At 39.0% G+C, this 17,895-nt stretch overlaps 1 protein-coding gene across 1 annotated transcript; it reads left to right on the forward strand.

Moving 5' to 3' along the window:
* On the forward strand, window positions 4,903-8,610 carry LOC107615918. The gene is made up of 6 exons (XM_016317933.1): window positions 4,903-5,654; window positions 5,907-6,438; window positions 6,946-7,028; window positions 7,149-7,296; window positions 7,431-7,708; window positions 8,385-8,610. The coding sequence occupies exons 1-6, from the start codon at window positions 4,903-4,905 to the stop codon at window positions 8,608-8,610; spliced, it is 2,019 nt and encodes a 672-aa protein (XP_016173419.1).

A 17,895-nucleotide genomic window follows, 5' to 3' on the forward strand; every position in this document is an offset into this window, starting at 1 on the left:
GCCCTGGATGTTAGCTTTCCAACACAATTAAAACCGCATCATTTGAACCTTTGTAGCTAAGGTTATAGCTGTTTGAGTACGAAGAGGTCAGGCTGACAGCTTTGCAGTTCCTTCAACTTCTTGTATTCCTTCCATTTTTGCATGCTTCCTTTCCATCCTCTAAGTCATTCCTGCCTTATAAATTCTGAAATCACTTAACACACATATCAAGACATCTAATGATAATAAGAGAGGATTAATATTAGCAATTTAAAGGCCCAGGAAACATGTTTTCAATCATAGCACAAAATTAGGAAGGAGAATGTAAACTCATGCAAATAGTATGAATAAGTGGGTAAAGAGTTGATAAAAATCACTCTATTGAGTACAAGATAAACCATAAAATAGTGGTTTATCAGAGACCAATCACGACAATGTAGAGACTAGGGAGGGAGAGGCAACAGTGACGTAAGCCCCGCCGAATGAGGACGCAACAACGATGAGAGACGCATAACGGCACAAGAACAAGGAGACATGATGACATAGTGAAGGCGAACCACGAATGAAGGAAACACACTGTGTCAAAGATGCACATGAGCTGGGACGAGATGCAGAGGAGCCAGCGATGTAAAAGGAATCATGCAATAACGGTGGGCGGTAGCAAATTTGTGTGTGTGAAAGAGTGAGAGGGAGACTCTGCCTCTAGAGTGAGCTTCAAAGTTCTGAGAGAGTGAGGGATTATGGGATTGGGGTAGGATTTTTTTAAACATAAAACGACGTCATTTTTGGGGTAGAAACTAAAAAAAAAAGTTCTTAAACTGATAGGGATTTTTCTTACTCTCGGTTCGCCGATTTTCACAAAACCTTTTGGGTTTGTACTCATTATAAATTATTTTTTTATTCTTATAAATCGGCCAACAAAAACTAAATTACATGTAAAGAATTCTAATTAACAAAAATAATTGCCTGTAATAGAGTGAATGGCCAAATAAAGTTCTAATTAGTGAAACGTTCTAAATGCAGTAACGCACCATTGCACGCAACCTCTTTAGAGTAAAGGACTTGCACTTTCCTACCGTGATATAATACACTCACAAACACAATTTTAATTTACATTGTTAGTGCAATATATATATATATAGATTTAAAATTCAATTCAATAGTATACCCCTTTTTACTTAAATTAATTTTTTTTTCAATTTTTTGAATTTAGTAAAAATATTTGCTAATTTATTATAAAATAATAGTTATACATATTCTATTCACAGTGTAAACAATTCATTAAACCACTAAAATAATAGTTATACATATTGAATTGAGATAGTTCTATGGACTAACTCATCATCCGATTTGCTAGGTCAGGTTTCTGCAAAACTTTCTTAATCAGTTGGTCGGTTCACACTATAATTAAATAACTCTTGAAGTATTGGCGCAATCGACGAACCGATGTGAGTAAGGCGAAAGCTAATTTATCCATTTTTGAATACCGAAGTTCAGGTTCTTAAAGAACCTTACTAACAAAATACACGGGACATTGATATCTATCCTTATCTTCTAAAACTAAAGTCGAGGCCAAAATTTCTTCAGTTACGGATAGGTACAGGTACAGGGGTTGACCATGTTCTAACTTTGCTAAGACGGGAGGAAATGATAGCAAGTTTTTGAAATGTTGAAAGGCTACCTCACACTCCTCCCTCCATACAAACTCCACATCTTCCTCATCAATTTAAAAAATAGTTTTTCTTTTACCGCGGAAGCTCCTAGGAATCTTGATAATGCAGCTAAGCGACCTGTGAGCCTTTGTACCTCTTTGAGGTTCTGATAAACCCCAATTTTAGGGTTTATCTTGTGTAGAATTTGGGGAGTTTTATCAATATTTTTTCACACTTATTCACATAAATTGCATATTTTGTGTTTCCTTCCTAATTATGGTTCATGGTTTAAAACATGCTTCTTTAACCTTAAAAATATCAAATTTTAATCCTCTTCTATTACCATTTGATGCTGTAATGTATTTGTTAAGTGGATCCAGGATCTATAGGGCAAAGATGGCCTAGAAGATGAAAAGGAAGCATGCACAATTGGAAGGGACATAAAGAATAAAGCTTTGGAAAATTGGTGGCGACGCGCACGCGTGGCCGCGTGTAGCTGAGACTGGCGCGCATAAGCTGGCGCACTCGCGTGCGCGTACGCATGGCCCGAGGAGTTCATACAACGCGGACGCGTGACCGACGCGCACGCATGGCGCCCAGCACATGACTCATTAATGAAATCATGACTGACAATTTCTGCAATGCTCCAGGCTCAATCTGAGCTCAATTCTGCATGGAAAAGACCTAAGGAACCAAGGGAAAAAGAAGGATTCACTCATACACACCATACACATAATTTTAGCTAGTTTTTTGTTCTTATTTTTTTAGAGAGAGAAACTCTTACTTCTCTCTAGATTTAGTTTGTTTTTATCTTCTTTTGTTGAATTTCTGAATTGGGTCTTGTTATTTCTTGTTTCAATTACTTAATTTGAGTTCTCTAGTTATAATTTTGTTTAGATTTTGTGTTGGAATTGTATTTTCTTGTTATTTCCCTTTTTCTTCTCATTTTATGAACCTTGTTGATTTTGAATTTCTCTTAGTGCATTGATGTTTTCTACGATTACTACTGTTATTTGAGTTATTTTTCATTGATAATTGTTAGTGGGTACTTGTAATTTTTAATTAATTTTGCAATCTAAATATGTCTTTAGTTAGTGCATACCATGTGTTTGATAAAATGTTTCCTTTGATTATGGAGTAGTTTTCTATACTCTTGGCTTAGGCTAAGGGAATTGGGTGCCTTGAGTCATTGGGTCTAATTGAATTGGTGATTTGAGATCCCTTAGTGGTCAAGTTGATATCCATTGACACTAATATACTACTAAGCCCATTAGTAGATGGATTAGGACTTATGAGTTGAAATTGACCAAGCCAATTGACATACTTCACTTGTAGAAGTAGACTTAATGGGCTTTGTTCCTCATAATTGTCAAGATATGGTTATTAGACAAGGATGGTGATTCCAATTCCTATGCCTAGCCAAGAGTCCATTTTTATAATTCATATTTGAAACCCAAAAATCACAATTGTTTGATTCTTGTTATAGTTAGTTTAGTTGTTTACTTAGTCTTAGAAGTAGCTTCACATGTTGTCTTGTTAGATTGCATTTACTTATACCTTGCTTTAATTGCTTTAATTTAGTTTCTTGCACTTTAAATTTCTTGCATGCTAAGATTTAGTAGTTTAAATTCTTGTTTATGACTCCCAACCCCGGAATTCTAACCAATATTGATGCACATGTTTGCCCATTCTCTTGAGGACGACCTAAGACCAATACTCTTGGTTACTTTTTATTGTGGTTGACTTTGTGACAACTATATCAAAATTTGACCAAGAGGATTATTTGTTGGTTTAGGACTATACTATGACATGATTCTCTATTGATGAAATTCTAGACCAACGATAGTCCTCACATCAAATTTTTGGCACCGTTGCCGGGGAATGGTTGCAATGTGTGCTTTGATATTGGTTATGTGAATATGTGAATATTGTAGATAGTTTACTTTCTTTCATTAGTTTGTTCTTAGTTTATATTTTCTTTAATACATGAGCTATGACTTCTATGTTGAATGATTTAATCTCAACCGGATTCTAGCTTAGCCAAGTTTGATGCCGAAATTGAAAGAACTTTACTCCATACTCGGCAAGCTAGGCGGCGGTTGGATTACACGGCTAGTGCTTCGGCCTCTCTTGAGGAACCTTCCAAAACACTAGACAGAACCGAGAGTGATCTAGAGTCCACATTCAACGAAGAAACTTCCTATTCCTCTGTTGGCACTACTGATATATCCTTGCATACTATAGGTGAAAACCACATGGCGGAGCCATGTAGGATTACCTTGCACGAGCAAGGAGCACCGGACCTCATTCTTCAACCGTTGCAAGTTAGTTATCCGAACCTCGATCCTAATTTTGAGCTGAAGAATAGTCTAATTAACTTGCTATCTAAGTACCATGAACTACCTGGCCAAGACCCCATTAGGCATTTGAGAGACTTTCAAGTAGTCTGTTCTACGGCTCGAAGGCATGGTGCTGATGAGATTGCTATCATGGTTTTTGCTTTCCCCTTCTCTCTTGAGGGGCAAGCAAAAGAATGGTTCTACTCTCAACCTGATGAAATGGTGACTGAATGGGACCTTTTGAGAAGAGAGTTCTTAGATAAGTTCTTTCCTCTGGAGAAGACCGACTACATCCGAAAGAAAATTTCCGGTATAATGCAAAGAGACCAAGAGACACTCTATGAATACTGGACTCGTTTTAAGAGGTTGTTAGAATCTTGTCCACATCATGGGTCAGACACTCATTTGCTCATTAGCTATTTCACTGGAGGTATTTGTGCATCGGATAAGATATTGCTCACCGCCTCTAGTGGTGGTTCCCTTTCTAAGAACAAGACGGCGGCGAAACCATGGAGTTTAATCAATGATGTTGCCGAAGCTACCCAACATGTGAGAGCAAGGAACAATCCTCCCAAGAGTGTGGTAGAAGCACCTCCTTCCAACTCGGCTTTGACTAAAGTGTTTGGAGAAATGACCACTCTCCTCAAGGAGATTCACCAAGGACAAAAGGCATCTCAATCAATCCAAACCATCCAAGCCCCACCTCAAATCCTCCAACTTGAAAGATCTCCTAGAGTGTGTGGTCTATGCTCTAGTACCGCACATTACACTGACCAATGCCATCAAGTAAAAGAGGATTATATTCTTGCGGTAGCCAATAACTACAACAACCGCCTACCCTATCAATCTCAAGGTCAAAACAATTACTCCCATAGTAATAGCTCCAATTAAGGGTGGAGGGACAATGCTCAAGGAAATAACCACAATCAAAGATGGAACCAAGCAACTCTTCTTCTCAATACCACAACAACCACCAATCATCTTCCCAATACAACAAGAATACCCACCAAGCCAACCATAACCAACTATACCAACACTCACAACAAAACCAAAATAACCATCATAGATACCAACCACCTCACCAAAGACAACAAACCAATCAACCTTCTTCCTCTTCCACAAACCAAGGCGATAAGTCTCACCGTGTACTCTACCAAGAACAAGAGAGACTTAGGGCTATGATAGAGAAAAATGAAGAGAATACTAGGAATCTCAATGCACAATTTGGTAACATGAGTGCTCAAATGTCCAATATAACCGAAATGCTCTCAAGGATGTCTCTACCTTCCACCAACAATACCAACACCAACCAAGTCTCAAGCTCTTCTAGCCTTCTATCCCAGCCCCTTCCTAACCCAAAGGGCGGCCTCAACGCCATTACTTTACGGTCGGGGACTACATTAGAGAAAATACCTCCTAGGGCAATGGAAGACATTCATGAGGAGGAAGTGATAATTGAAGCTCAACATAAGGAGGATGAAGGAGACACAAAGCAAGAGGAAGAAGAAGTGAGCCTTAAAGAGCCCAAGAGGAAGGCCATAGTGGATGAATCTGTATTTATTCCATTCCCTTCCATGGTGAAGAAGGCCAAGAAAACTCCGAAGTTTGATCTAAGCATGCTTCAAGTCTTCAAGAAGGTTGAGGTAACCATTTTACTTCTTGATGTCATTCAACAAATTTTGAAGTATGCTAAGTTTTTAAAGTACTTGTGCACCCACAAAGATAGGATTGGTGAGTTGGAAACATTGTCCTTGGGTAGTTTCATTTCCTCATTGATGAAATCCATTCCAGAAAAGTGTAGTGACCTCGGACCATGTTTAGTATCTTGTTGGATTGGTTGAGTTGCCTTTTATGATTGCATGTGTGATTTGGGGGCTTGTGTGAGTATCATGCCACTCTCTATATTTGAAAGGTTGAATTTGGCTCCATTGAAAAGGTCGGCCGCCAAATTTGTCTTAGCCGACAAAAGTGTGATCATTGTAGTAGGGATAGCAGAAGATGTGCATGTGACAATCAAGGATTTAGTATTTCCGGTTGATTTTTATATCCTTGAAATGCCTCTAACGGATAGTGAAAATTCTTCCTCCGCTTTGCTTGGTAGACCTTTCTTGAAGACCTTTAAATTTAAATTGGATACCTTTACTGGCACATACTCTTTTGAGGTAGGTGATAAGACCATCAAGTTTAACTTGGAAGAGGCCATGAGATATCCACCTGAAGAGCACTCCGTCCTCCAGTGTGATGTAATTGATGAGGTAGTAGCAGAGATACAAAGAGAAGACTACAACAGGTTGTACTATCCTATTATTGAAGGAAAGGATAAACTTGAAGATAAACAAGAGAAAGCCGATGAGGATGAGCTTCATGATCATGGTGAGAAAGAACCTCAACTTGAAGTGAAAACCAAATTGAAGCCTCTACCTTGTCACTTGAAATATGCATTCCTTGAGGACAACCTAAGATTTCTGGTAATCACTGCTAATGAACTCTCTAGCCAAGAAGAAGAGAAGCTCATAGAGATCCTAAGGAAGCACAAGAAATTAATCGGTTGGAGCTTGGCCGACATTGTGGGGATTGACCCACGTATGTGTATGCATTGCATCTTCCTCCAAGAGGGAGTTCGGCCGGTGAGACAACCCCAAAGAAGGCTCAACTCCACTATTCTTGATGTGGTGAAAAAGGAAGTCACAAGGTTGCTTGATGCGGGCATTATTTATCCGATTTTCGATAGTGAGTGGGTGAGCCCAGTTTAAGTTGTTCCAAAGAAATCGGGAATCACTACTATCAAGAAAGATGATGGTGAGATGGTCACGACAAGGGTGCAAAATGCTTGGCGGGTATGCATCGATTATAGGAAGTTAAATGCTGCAACAAGGAAAGACCATTACCCCTTGCCATTTATTGACCAGATGTTGGACCGACTTTCAGGTAAATCTCATTACTGCTTCCTTGATGGTTTTACTGGCTACTTCCAGATACATTTTGCTCCTGAGGACCAGAAAAAGACCACCTTTATTTGTCCCTTTGGTACCTTTGCATACAAAAAGATGTCATTTGGGTTATGCAATGCACCCGCCACTTTTTAGCGGTGTATGACTAGTGTCTTTTCGAATCTCATAGAGAGTTATCTGGAAGTGTTTATGGACGATTTCAGTGTATATGGGATTTCTTTTGATAGCTATTTAGATAACTTGGCTAAGGTCTTAGAGAGGTGTGTTAACACTAACCTTGTCCTCAATTTCGAAAAATGTCACTTCATGGTGAGACAAGGCATAGTATTAGGGCATGTGGTTTCTGATAAAGGCATTTCTGTTGACCCTGCCAAGGTTAATGCCATTACTAGTTTATCCCACCCCTCTTCTGTGAGGGAGGTCCCTCTTCTTTGGGACATGCAGGATTTTATAGGCGCTTCATCAAGGATTTTAGCAAGATTGCCTTGCCACTATCTGGCTTGTTACAGAAAGATGTGGAATTTGAGTTTGATGATGCTTGCAAAGAAGCATTTGAGAAGTTGAAGGAAGCCCTCACTACAGCACCCATTGTAAGAGGCCCTGATTGGACACAACCATTTGAGATTATGTGTGACGCCTCCAATCATGCTGTAGGTGCTGCGCTTGCACAGCGCGAGGGTAAGCTCCCTTATATTGTTGCTTATTCTTCAAAGACATTGGATGCGGTGCAATCCAATTACACCACTACAGAAAAAGAGCTTCTAGCGATTGTTCATGCATTGGATAGGTTTAGATCCTACTTGTTAGGCTCAAAAATAGTGGTGTATACGGATCATGCAGCCTTAAAATATTTGTTGATAAAGAATGAGTCGAAACCTAAGCTCATACGTTGGAGCTTGCTCTTGCAAGAGTTTGACGTTGAGATTAGGGATTGAAATGGGTCACAAAATTTGGTTGTGGACCATCTGAGCTGCCTTAAAAATCTTAAATATGACCCATTTTCGATTGACAATTCATTTTCTTTGGATGGTTTGCATGCTATTTCAAGTAGCCTTCCTTGGTTTGCACCTATAGCGAATTACTTGGTCGCCAATATCTTCTCTCCTAACTTTTCAAAACATTAAAGAGATAAGTTGAGGAGTGATTCCAAGTACTACATTTGGGATTACCCTCACTTGTGAAAATGGGGGGTTGACCAAGTGATTCATAGAGGTGTCCCGGAGTCCGAATTCCAATCTATTCTTAAATCTTGTCATTGATCCGAGTGTAGTGGTCACTTTGGCCCACAGCGGACAGCGAAAAAGTTTCAGATTGCGAATTTTGGTGGCCAATATTGTTCAAGGATGCAAACCAATATTGTTTGTTATGTCACCAATGTCAAAAGTCAGGAAATGCATCCCAAAAGGATGAAATGCCTCAACAACCAATGTTGTTTTGTGAAATCTTTTATGTATGGGGCATAGATTTTATGGGCCATTTCCTAACTCAAGTGGATATCTTTATATTTTGTTGGCCGTTGATTACGTATCAAAGTGGGTGGAAGCAATTCCTACCCACTTTGATGACGATAATACTGCAGTTTCTTTTATTAGAAACAATATTGTATACCGCTATGGGTTGCCACGAGCAATCGTGAGTGACCAAGGTACTCACTTTTGCAACAGGAAGATGGAAGCATTACTCAAGTGATATGGGGTACTACACAAGGTTGCAACTGCTTACCACCCCCAAACTAATGGCCAAGCGGAGGTATCCAACCGAGAGATAAAGCGGGTTTTAGAAAAAGTGGTGAACCCACAAAGGAAATATTGGAGTTCTCGGTTGGGTGACGCATTGTGGGCGTATAGAACGGCCTATAAGACTCCATGATGCGTGGTAGAAGTTAGACCAATTAAGAGATTATAATATAATAGAACAGCATTGTGAGTATAGCTCTTAACCAGCAAAAATCTGCCTCATCAATTTAGAAAGGTTGTCACAAAAGTTTAAAATAAAAATACTGAAAGTATAAGTCCCAGGTCGTCTCCCAACGAGTTGCTAGAAAGGGTGCTAATTTATTAATCAGGAGTTTTCTGAGAGTTTTGAGAATTGATTAACAGAAAATAAACAATTGTAGTTTAGTGCAATGAAAATAAAAAGGAATTTATATTATTCAGAATAAAAAGCCTTGACTGGAGGAATGATTAATTGGAAGTTCTGTCCTTGTTGGAATTCTCTCAAGTGTAGTATAAAGAGGTTGTTATTTTTACTTAGTTAACCCTTACTAAATAAAGGAAAGTCAAGTGATTGAGCTAACTCTTATTCGCAAATCCTAGTCCTCTCCCTTGGAAAGGTCTAGCGTTAGTAAATACAGAATTAGCCAATAACTTCCAATTTAACTAACCACTTGAGCATTCCAACTCAAGTGTCTCCTCTTAATCAATCCTCATGTCAAGTAGGGAATCTACTCTATTGACATGGATACCATCTTCGTTATTGGGAGTTTGGAATAGAAAAGAGACATAATAATTTAAATAAAATAGAGATTCAAAATTAATTAAAAGTAAAAGTAATTCTTTGCATTAACAATCCATGAAAATAATCCAATTACCACTTTAAACAAGAATTAAGAATATGGAATAAATAAATAAAAGAGTAAGGAAACAAACTAGAATACTATCTTCAACGGAGGTGATGACTCTTCAATATCCAAAAGCAAAGCAATAAACTATGAATGTAAAGGAAAACTAGAGGAAGAGTAATTCTCTCTCTAGATTCAGATCTAAAAATCTAAAACTATCCTAATGAGAATATATGAATGTGTATGTCTCTGTGTGTTGAGTCTCTGCTTGTTCCCTGGCTTTATTCTGTGTTTCTGGGATGAAAATTGGGTCAAACGCGGCCCGAAATCGCCCCCAGCATTTTCTGTTAATTTTGTAGATCGCGCAGGTCACGCGTACACGTCAGTCACGCGTGCGCGTCATTTGGCAAATTTTCTCGTCACGCGTACGCGTCGTCCATGTGTGCACGTCGGTGCTCGCTGGTCATCTCCTTAGTTTCTTATGTTCCTTCCATTTTTGCAAGCTTCCTCTTCATTCTCTAAGCCATTCCTGCCCTATAAAGCCTGAAACACTTAACACACGGATCACGGCATCAAATGGTATAAAGAAGAATTAAAATATACTAATTAAAGATCTCTAGGAAGCAAGTTTTCAATCATAGAATAAAACTAGGAAGGGAAATATAAAATCATGCAAATCATATGAATAAGTAGGTAAGGATTTGATAAAACCACTCAATTAAACACAAGATAAACCATAAAATAGTAGTTTATCAACCTCCCCACACTTAAACATTAGCATGTCCTCATGCTTAGCTTAAGGAGATAAAATAAATGAGTAGGAAAAAGTAAGACTCATGCAATGCAATGCAACCTATGTATATGAATGCAACTATATGCTAAAATGATTTTGCCTACTTGGTTAAAAGTAAATAAGTTCTTCAAGATAAATATAAATCAAATATCACTAATTAAAATCATATAGTAAAAATAAGTAAACTTGTAAGAAGACAACTCATGGAAGCAGGGAACATATAATCAAGCATTGAACCCTCACTGACAGTGTATATGCACTCTAGTCACTCTAGTGTATAGGGTAATCACTCTTCTCTTATCTAATCATGCTTTCTAAACTTTGTTCTTCATCTAACCAATCAACAAATATTTAATGTACCAATGCAAACATCATGAGGTGTTTTCAAGGTTGTAATGGGGCTAAGGTAAAGGTGAGGGTATATATATGGCTAAGTGAGCTATAAATTGAATCCTTGATTAACCTAAGCTCTTACCTATACATACACTCCTTATATTTTTAGAATCATGCCTAGCTACCCAAATTTTTTCCACTTTTGTATTACATACTCATGCATCAACTTTTTTCTTAACTTTGTATCACACATGCATTGATCTTTTCATTAACTTGCTTAGCATTGGGGTAATTTTGTCCCCTTATTCATTTATTTAATTTACTTAATTACTTGAATATTTTTTGATTTTTTTAAGCATAAAAATATACATAATATTATCAATGCACCTGGATTTTTTATTTTCTGGTCTCACATGAGTAGGTACCCAAATTTCCAATTAATTCATCATAACACATTTCCTTGTTAACCCATGTTCCCACACTTTATTGACACACAATCTCTATCTTAAGCTAACCAAAGATTCAATTTGGGGTATTACTTATTTTTCCACTTAAGGTTAGTGATGTGGTAAAATATAGAACAAATGGGATTAAAAAGCTCAAAGTGGCTAACAAAGGTAAATGGAAGGATAGGCTATTTGGGATAAGTGAGCTAATAAAATAATGGCCTCAATCATATGCATGCATATAACACATTAAACATTGGACATATAGGATGGAACAAAATAAAGAGTACAATCATAGAGAAGCAAACACACAAGAATAAAAAATTTTTATGGTTAAATAGCGTAACCATGTAATTAAGCTCAATTCTCACTGGGTTGTGTGTTCTTAACTTTAAACTATGTTCCAAATACAATCTCCAAACAAGTTTTAAAGAAAAGTTTTGATTTAAATTAGTTAAATTTTCAAAAATAGGGTCTTAAAAAGAAACTTATTATTTTTCAACCAATTAGAACATGCATGCAATTTATCCTATCCTAAACAAAAGAAAAAAGAAGAAAAATAAACAATTTATTGGTGCTAAGAAAGAGAAATTACCTCCGGAAGTCAGGTACTGACCGACCTCCCCACACTTAAAGCTTGGCACCGTCCTCGGTGCCATCAGTCAGGAACAAGGGGGGTTGGTAGCAGCATCTCCACAATCGGGACCATCATGGCTTCCTGTGCTGGGAAATAAAGTGGAGTACGGGGTGTCTGGGTTTTCTTCAGGTGGGTGGTTACCAACAAGCAGCTCCTTGAGGTATGTAAATCGGCGCTTGTTACGGCGCTCCCTTTGCTTTCCTTTCCGGTCAAGCCGGTCAAACTTCTCAAGTATCTGATGGAGCAGTTGGTTTGTTGAAGGTACTTGTGATGTGGTAAGAGAAGGGATATCTTCCGTTGGTTCTGTGCTCCGGTTGATAGTGACTGCTGGAGGTCTGATATACTTCCCGTTAGGGACATACTGATCATCCCGTGGAAGCACGGCCTTAGTGTCCCCAGCTCTGTAGGAGACTCTAGCTGCTGAGACTAGATCTGAAACCAAGGCAGAAAAAGGTAGGTTAGCCACAATCTGTACGTGTCCCATAATATGCCGAATATGTCTTGGTAAATTGAGGTGCTGGTCTGTAAGGATACACCAGAGTAGAACAGCCATGTCTGCAGTGAAGGTGGACTCGTGAGTGCTCGAAAAAATGTAATGGGACATAATCTGTGCCTATACTCGAGCCTCCAAGGTGAGTGCTGAAGCCAATATGCCTTTAGGTTGAGATCGATGGTATCCATAGATCCATCTGCTGCCAGGTTGTGCTATAACTCTGAGAACAGCGTCCCAGTCAAATTGGTATGTCTGGCATTTGAATGAGGCTTCTTGGAATGCATCCAATCCTTCTGGAGTAGGGGGAAGATCTAAAGCTTTCTGAATGGCCTCTTCAGTTATGGGAACTTGCTTCTGACGGACATAGACAGACTGCAGGGTTGGCATGTGAAAATTGGAGTAGAATTCAATTACCCATGAAAGGATAACCTGCTGTGGCTGTCTCCGTAGGAATCCCATTGTCTTTGTTCAATTTGGGGCTCAACAAATTCAACAATGTTGGTCGGGAGGATGAGAAGGTATTCATTATTATAGTTTCTCTCAGCCAGGATAGGGAACATCTGCTCACAGTAGCGGTTAGTGAACTGCGCAGTGTCCTTTGCTGGAAAGGCTTTTTCTTTTTCATCGACCTTGATGATCCTCTTGATTCGCTTTGTTGAGGGCCTTACTGCTATTGAAGATGGCTCTGCAGTGAGTGCTCTTTTTGTTCCTTTCCTTGCTGGTGGTTTGGGAGTAGCTTTCTCTTTACCTTTCTTGGTGGCCATCCTGAAAAAGGAAAAGGAAAGTAATATGTAAAGCTAAGGGTTCGAGCAAGGAGGAGAACAGTACAAGTGATAATAAAGGCACGGTAAAAAAGGATGTCGTTAACACGTGGTCACGACAACATATGAGAAGTTCATTAGTGGAAATATAGCAAGTGCATGTTATGTCGAGTAAATGCAAGATATTTATTGGCATGCTGGCAAAGGCATGAGTAGCATAGATCAAGCATTAATTACCCAATTTGATTATCAAGTGTTTCAAACTAAAAACCTATTTGTATTGACAATTATATTCAATCAATAATATATAAAAAAAAAAGGTTTTGTGAAAAGTAGGCATTAGAGTAGAAGAATAATTTAAAAATAGTGTTTTTCACAAACACGTAGCATACATGGTAAATATGTTATGGAAAGTATTGAATTTGAACATGCAAGCAACCCAATAATTATTGATAATTGTCAAACAATTCCTTAAAAACTCACAAGCAAAAATATAGAAGAAAAAAATTATCCAAATAAAATTTGTAACACCAATGAAAAGAATGTAAAAAGAAAAAGAAAGAAAAAGGAAACATAGAGTATAAAAGTAAAAAGAAAAAGAAGAAGAAAACATAAATAATAATAATAATAATAATGGAAAAGTAAAAAGGGAAGAAGAAAAAAAAAGAACCTTGAGAATGGATGTGAAAAAGAGGGGAGAAAAAGATAAAAATTAAGAAGGGATAAAGAAGAAAGAAGGAAGAAGAAAGAAATAAGAAGGAAAAGAAAAGAAAAAATTATGATTTGGGAAAGAAAAGATAAGATATATGGCGCTGATTTGGATAAGCTGTGCGGCGCAAGCGACGCCAATGTGTGGAGCATGCGTTCATGTGATTAGCGCTATGTTCAAGTGACGCGGACGCGTGGGTCACGCGTTCGCGTGAAATGAACTGTGCCATTAGCACGAGAGTGGCCTCGCGCACACGCAACTCTCTGTTTCGTTCGCTTATTGCCAAAATTTAGGGTGACGCGTGCGCGTAGGTGACGCGCACGCGTGAATGGCTTTATTTTGAAGAATGACGCGGACGCGTGGGGCATGCGTTCGCGTGATAGGGCTTATGCTTCTAGCACCATTCCAGCCCCACTCCATCATAACTTTCTGCTATACACATTTTTACGTCGATTTTGCAGGGTCACGCATGTGCATGGGTGACGCGCACGCATGGGAGGCTGATTTTTCAAATGACGCGGACGCGTAAGGCATGCGTTCCCGCGTGACTCTCTGCTTCTTTTCTACCTTGTTTTGAATGCACCTATGATGCGGACACGTCAGCGACGCTTGCGCGTCGCGTGCTTCTTTTTTTATTTTTATTTTTTTATATGCAGAATGCAAATGCAGATGCAGGCTATATGTAGAGAATATGAGAAGAGTCATTAACAAAAAGTAAAATAAAACTAAGACTGAAACAGAACAATCAAACCATGGTTGGTTGTCTCCCACCTAGCACTTTGCTTTTACGTCCTTAAGTTGGACGTTCTTCAAGCTCATTCTGCTTCTGTTGGTGGGTCTTCCAAAAGGAAGACCTCTAGTTCTTTGTGATCCTTAATCTTTTCTCCATGATAAAGCTTTAGGCGATGTCCGTTGACCTTTATGAATTTGGAGCTAGAAGGATGACTGATAAACCACAATTTTATGGTTTATATTGTGTTTAATTGTGTGGTTTTATCAAATCTTTACCCACTTATTCATTAAATAAGCATGCATTTATCATTCCTTCCCAAAAATTCTTTATGCTTGAAAACTTGCTTCCTAGAGACTTTTAATTTTGTATTTTAATTCTCCTTTATTCCATTCGATGCCGTGATCTGTGTGTTAAGTGTTTCAGGCTTTATAGGGCATGAATGACTTGGAGATTAGAAAAGAAGCTTGCAAAAATGGAAGAAACACAAGAAATTAAGGAGATGACCAGTGAGAAGTGACGCGGGTGCATGGCTCACGCGACCGCGCGACATAGAGGAAATTGCAGTGACGCGGACGCATGGCTCACGCGACCGCGCGGATTGGAAACTGCACCAGTGACGCGAAGGCGTAGACGACGCGCATGCGTGGAAAGGCAAAACGCTGGATGACGCGAACGCCTGGATGACACGATTGTGTGACATGCGCGATCTGCAGAATCTGCAGAATTTGCTGGGGGCGATTTTGGGCCCTGTTTTGACCCAATTTTCGGCCCAGAAAAGCATATTAGAGCCAAGAAACATGCAGAGACGAAAAACAACATTCATTCCATCTAGTTTTAGTTCTTAGATCTGATTTTACTCCTCCTCTAGGTTTTTTCTCTACACATTCATAGTTCTTAGGATTTGATTTTATTGCTTTTTGGATTGGAACATTGAGAAGAGTTATTACCTCCGTCAAGACTTTGTCATTCTAGTTTGTTTCCTTATCTGTCGCTTACTTTTCCATGTCCTTTATTTATTCAGAATTACTATTGGATTATTTCAGAATTTATTAATATAAGAATTACTTTTATTTTTAATTGATCGTTTTAATTACTATTTATCATGTCTTTCTTTATTTTCCTTTCTTATGTTGTGAAGTTTACATTCATAATGAGCGAGTAGTTCCATACTTTGATGGGGAGTTGATTGAAAGGATGACCTTAAGTTAGAATGCTCAAGAGAAAAATTGTAATTGGGTTTATCATTGGATTGTCCTCTAGTCACTGATACTAATCCTTTTCCAGGGAAAGGATTGGAACTTGTGAATAGAAATAGCCTTCTAACTTGCTTGATTTTCCTCTACCTAGTAAGGGATAACTAAGCAAAACAACCTTCAATTATCAATTAATCTTGAGAGTACTCCAACAAGAATAGGGCTTCCAACTAATCTACTCCCAGTCAAGGTTTTTATTAAAATTACATAATTTCTCTGATTTAATTTCCTGTTTATCAACTCAAACCATTTTTAGAAAACATCTGATTAATAAAAATAGCTCATCTTTTTGCAACTCGTTGGGAGACGACCTGGGATTCATACTCCCAGTATTTTCATTTTAATTTTGTGACAACCCTTTTTAAATTGATAAACGAATTTTCGGTTGGTTAAGAACTGTACTTGCAACGTATCTCTTATAACAATTTCTTAACTCGCCAATTTCCGCCACGTCAATTTTTGGCACCGTTGCCGAGGAGTTGCAATAGAGTGCTAAGTTATTGATTGGAATTTATTTATTTGCATTTTATTTTATTTTGCTACTATGAGCTACATGTTTCTTTCGTTAAATGACGCGTTCACTTCCTGATCGAAGCTTGCCAGTATTTGATCCTGAGATTAAAAGAACTATCTCACGAATAACGCAAGCTCGGCATCGGTTAGTCCTCTCCGAGGGCGAATCTGAAACGTCACTTGAGGAAGAAACAAGCTCCCTTTCTGCTGATTCGGTTGATTTACGTGCAGGTGACATGGCAGCACTTAGAAGAATTACTATCCAGGAGGCTGGAGCCCCTGATTTTACAATGCAACCGTTTCAAGCGCATCACCCAGCAGTGGCCACAAACTTTGAAATAAAGACTACACTGCTCAACTTGATGCCTAAGTTTCATGAATTACCTGCTCAAGAGCCTATCAAGCACCTGAGAGATTTCCAAGCAGCCTGTTCTACTGTCAGGCGCGATGGTGCAAATGAAACTTCTATTCTGTTGAAAGCTTTCCCATTCTCTCTTGAGGGAAAAGCAAGAGAGTGGTACTACACTCAACTCGCAGCAACCATTTCTGACTGGGATACGCTTAGAAGAAAATTTTTGGAAAAATTCTTCCCAGCTGAAGTTACTGATAAACTGAGGAAAGACATTTCCATGATTGTTCAGGACGAATCCGAGACTCTCTACGAATACTGGGAGCGCTTCAACAACCTTCTGGAAGCATGCCCCCACCATATGATTTACAAGATAGTGTTGTTCGGCTACGTCACACAGGACATGAGGCCCCAAGATAAGACCACATTGGAAAGTGCTAGCAATGGGTCTATGAAAAAGTACAAGACCACTGATGAGGCATGGCAATTGATCAGCGACTTGGCTGAGTTTACAAGGAATCACAGGCAGAAATAAAGCCGCTCAAAGGCTGTTGCAGAGGTATCTTCTAGCAAAGAAACTACTGCTCTGGCTCAGAGTATATGTGAAATGACCAACTTACTGAAGCAGATGCAGTTGAGTCAACAACAAGCACAACAAAGCCAACAGTTAGTCCCACAGAGAGTATGTGGGATCTGTGCCGATTACAACCATTATACTGATGAATGTCCATAGCTCCAGCAGGAAAACAATACTGTGGCAGCCACTCATAACTTCTATGACCGCCCCAACCAAGGGTACAATCAAGGTGGCAGTTACAGCCATGGATGGCAGGACAACTCTAACCAGAATTGGAGGGACAATTCTAACCAGAATTGGAGGGACAACAATAACAGAGGAGGCAGAGACAATCAAGGATATCAGAGGTGGAATAATAACAACAACAGGCAGCAGAACCATAACCAGCCTTACAGAGCACCTCACCTGAGGCAGTCCCAAGGACCACAACACAACCAACAACAAGTTCTGCAGATCACTCAATCTAATTCCTCTCCGAGTGACGATACTCTTCAATCCATTGCACAAGGACAAAGGAACATGGAAAGTTCACTTAATGGCCTAGCATCCGCTATACAAGCTCTCATCTCTCAGCTGGCACCACCCAATACTTCAAACATTCAACAGGTAAGCTCTAGTGGAATTCCTTCTCAACCCTTATCCAATCCAAAGGGTGGCATCAATGCCATTACCCTAAGGTCCAGAACCACATTGCAAGAGAGGAATCAGGAGGAGCCAAGCCTGCCAGAACACACCTCAGTTAAAGAGGTAGTGGAAATAGAAGATATTGAGGAGGAAGAGGATATACAGAACACGGCTGAAGAAGAAGAAGCTCAAT

The sequence above is a fragment of the Arachis ipaensis genome, chromosome B09 (genome assembly GCF_000816755.2).
Source record: "Arachis ipaensis cultivar K30076 chromosome B09, Araip1.1, whole genome shotgun sequence".
In the NCBI taxonomy this organism is placed as follows: domain Eukaryota; kingdom Viridiplantae; phylum Streptophyta; class Magnoliopsida; order Fabales; family Fabaceae; genus Arachis; species Arachis ipaensis.